The 2,500-nt window shown below is 39.2% G+C and overlaps 1 protein-coding gene across 1 annotated transcript in view; it reads right to left on the bottom strand.

The window, feature by feature from the left end:
* Positions 1 to 2,500, bottom strand: part of LOC138011642 (stabilin-2-like) — a 68,005-nt gene that overhangs the window by 56,126 nt on the left and 9,379 nt on the right. Inside the window, exons 8-9 of the mRNA XM_068858753.1 lie at positions 2,313 to 2,408; positions 772 to 813 (exon numbers count right to left, since the gene is read on the bottom strand). Coding sequence (XP_068714854.1) covers positions 772 to 813; positions 2,313 to 2,408 — 138 coding nt within the window. The remainder of the gene's footprint in view (positions 1 to 771; positions 814 to 2,312; positions 2,409 to 2,500) is intronic.

The raw sequence follows: 2,500 nt of genomic DNA, 5'->3' as shown, positions 1-2,500 counted from the left end.
CATTTTTCAAGGTATGTATCGTGGAAATAAAGTTCACATTTACGAACTATCTTTGTCATCACCGTCATGCCAAGGCTTACTAATTTTACGTAGAAAGTACACGTCTCAGTGCCATTTATTTAAACGCTCCACTGAGCTTATCAATATGTTTGAGTCAATATTGAAGCTTTTTGACTTCACTGAACCCGTTGTTAGCGAGTGTAAAGACCTTATTATCATCGCTTCTTCCTCAACAACATCTTGTTGGGTAGGGTGCGGGGATGGGATACTTTTGTTATTTTTATATTTTTCACGTAATGGTCAAAAAGTTCGAAAAAGTGGAAAAATCTATACTGTTTTTGCTCAGGGTTGTAGATGCCGAAGCCGTGGTATGGACTATAGCACACCTGATAATTTTTCGTGCAACCCACAAGCAATTTTGTTCTGACAAATGTGGCGTGGCACGAAAATCGACCAGTGTGTATAGTATTGTGACGTTATTATGTTTTTCGTAAAGCAATTGCTTCCATAGTCGTTGCGATCGGCAGAAGTTAGTTGTACTTTTCAATGGTTCTCGCAAGGCTGCCACTTTTTGTCAAACATTCTTAGTGTAACATTTGCAAAATTTCTTTTTTCTTCTAATCAGCCAATGAAAATGTTCCTGTGATCGCACGTGATAACTGAAAGAGAGACAAGTCAGCACAAGAAACGTTACACAGTGTAACATTTGTCGAGCAATTTGGTTCGCAAGAAAATAGGGGAGAAAAACGCCAACTGCTCCAAACAACTTACTCTAATGTAATTTTCGAGGTTGGGATTCATCCTTCCGATGATCTACAAGAAAAAAAAAGTATCGTGAGCAGTGAAAAATTCCAGTAACAACAAGAAAAGTAAATATTAAAATCGCTTATATTCACTTTCACACAGGCTTTTAGCCAGGCGGCCGTCCAGCCGTCCAAAGGACGGCCAGTTCTCAGAAATGGGAGATTTTCGACGGCCTGTTTTGGGCGGCGATTTACGAACTTCTGTGCTTAATGTAACAAAACAGTGTCTATAAATTAATAAAAGTTACATTTCTTTTTGCTCTCAAGAGTTGTTTTAGTGTTGCTGTCGTATTTTTCTTCTATATGAACACTTTTTTAGCGAGTTTCCTTTCTGTTTTGATCAAAAATGAATCAAAGTTGAGCGAAGCGATTTCACAGGCAAAGCCGCTGTTCAGTGATATTGACTTACCAAGTCATCCCCAGGCTACTTTGCCGGCTGTTATAAATAAGTACGCGCATTTATGAGGACATGAGTCAAAGATCATGCGCCTTCCAACTCGGTCAGACGATCTCGCGGCTACAAATGTTATTGTAATCGCTTGATTGTATTCTGCTCTGTTCACGCGAAATCTGGCGGGCATTACAACAAAATAGCCATTTGGTGTAATAACATGTGCAATCATCGTAATTGCTTTGGGATTACTAATAGTAGGTGAATAGTTAAAGATTGTAGACCAGAATGCAGTTCGACCAACAAAGTCACGCATATCTGTTCTTTCGTGTAAATCATGGCCTGACAACTTCAAATTTCAATCACTCTTCATAACAACTGGAGTTCCTGTCCCAAATATAATTCAATGTTAAACAAGGTAAGTTGAGGAAAGGATAGCTTAGTAAAATTATCAAGGAAAAACAGCGGTTTAATAGGTAAATTGAAAGACGTTTACAGCTGTCAGAATCGCGGAAATCACGTCTAAGAGGCTTCAATTTTTCAAAATTTTCTGGGGGAGCATGCCCCCACACCCCCCTAGGCCCACATAAAATTTGGACTCCCACTTTCAAAATCCTGGCTAAAAGCCTGCTTTCACATTTCGCGGGCGCAGCCATCTTGAAAAATTGTGTCGTGTTACGGTTGCCCTATTGTTCTGACACAAAGAGCTTTTGTCTAATAACAATAGGGCAACCGTAACACGTCACAATTATCCAAGATGGCGGCGCCCGGGGAATTTGAAAACAAGAATAGGCGATTCTAAAACTTATTTATTTCGGATACAAACACTTTCTTTGAAAATATTTTAGATTTACTTGACTGTAACAGTTATTTCCTGTGATTTAAAGTTATTTTTTTGTTGAAGTGGAGGTTCCCTTCAACGATACGATTTCAATGGAGTTTTGCTGTTAAACCCTGGATTTGAAAGCGGGTGCAACGGGTCAAATCCCGTTTAAACTCAGGTGTATCACCGGCATCGCGGGATCGGTCGTTTCATTGCAATGTACACAAGGAAGAAAATAGCAATGATAACAATGACACAAACATATGATTTTACTTTTTATTTTCCTGATACTTACCGTTGCTACGGATACTAAACAGAAGGTTCCATTCACAATATAACCACTATTGCATCGACAAGTGTGATTTCCCGGGCCTGTGCGAACACACCGTGCCTAAAATTGGATAACAGGTCAATTGGTTAACTTTTATAGATATTTGCGCAATAAAATATAGACCTCTGACTGACCGAGTTCGAAGTATTGCC

This window comes from Montipora foliosa, chromosome 7, assembly GCF_036669935.1.
Source record: "Montipora foliosa isolate CH-2021 chromosome 7, ASM3666993v2, whole genome shotgun sequence".
NCBI classification, from domain to species: Eukaryota; Metazoa; Cnidaria; class Anthozoa; order Scleractinia; family Acroporidae; genus Montipora; species Montipora foliosa.
This window is presented reverse-complemented; position numbering and strand designations above follow the sequence as displayed.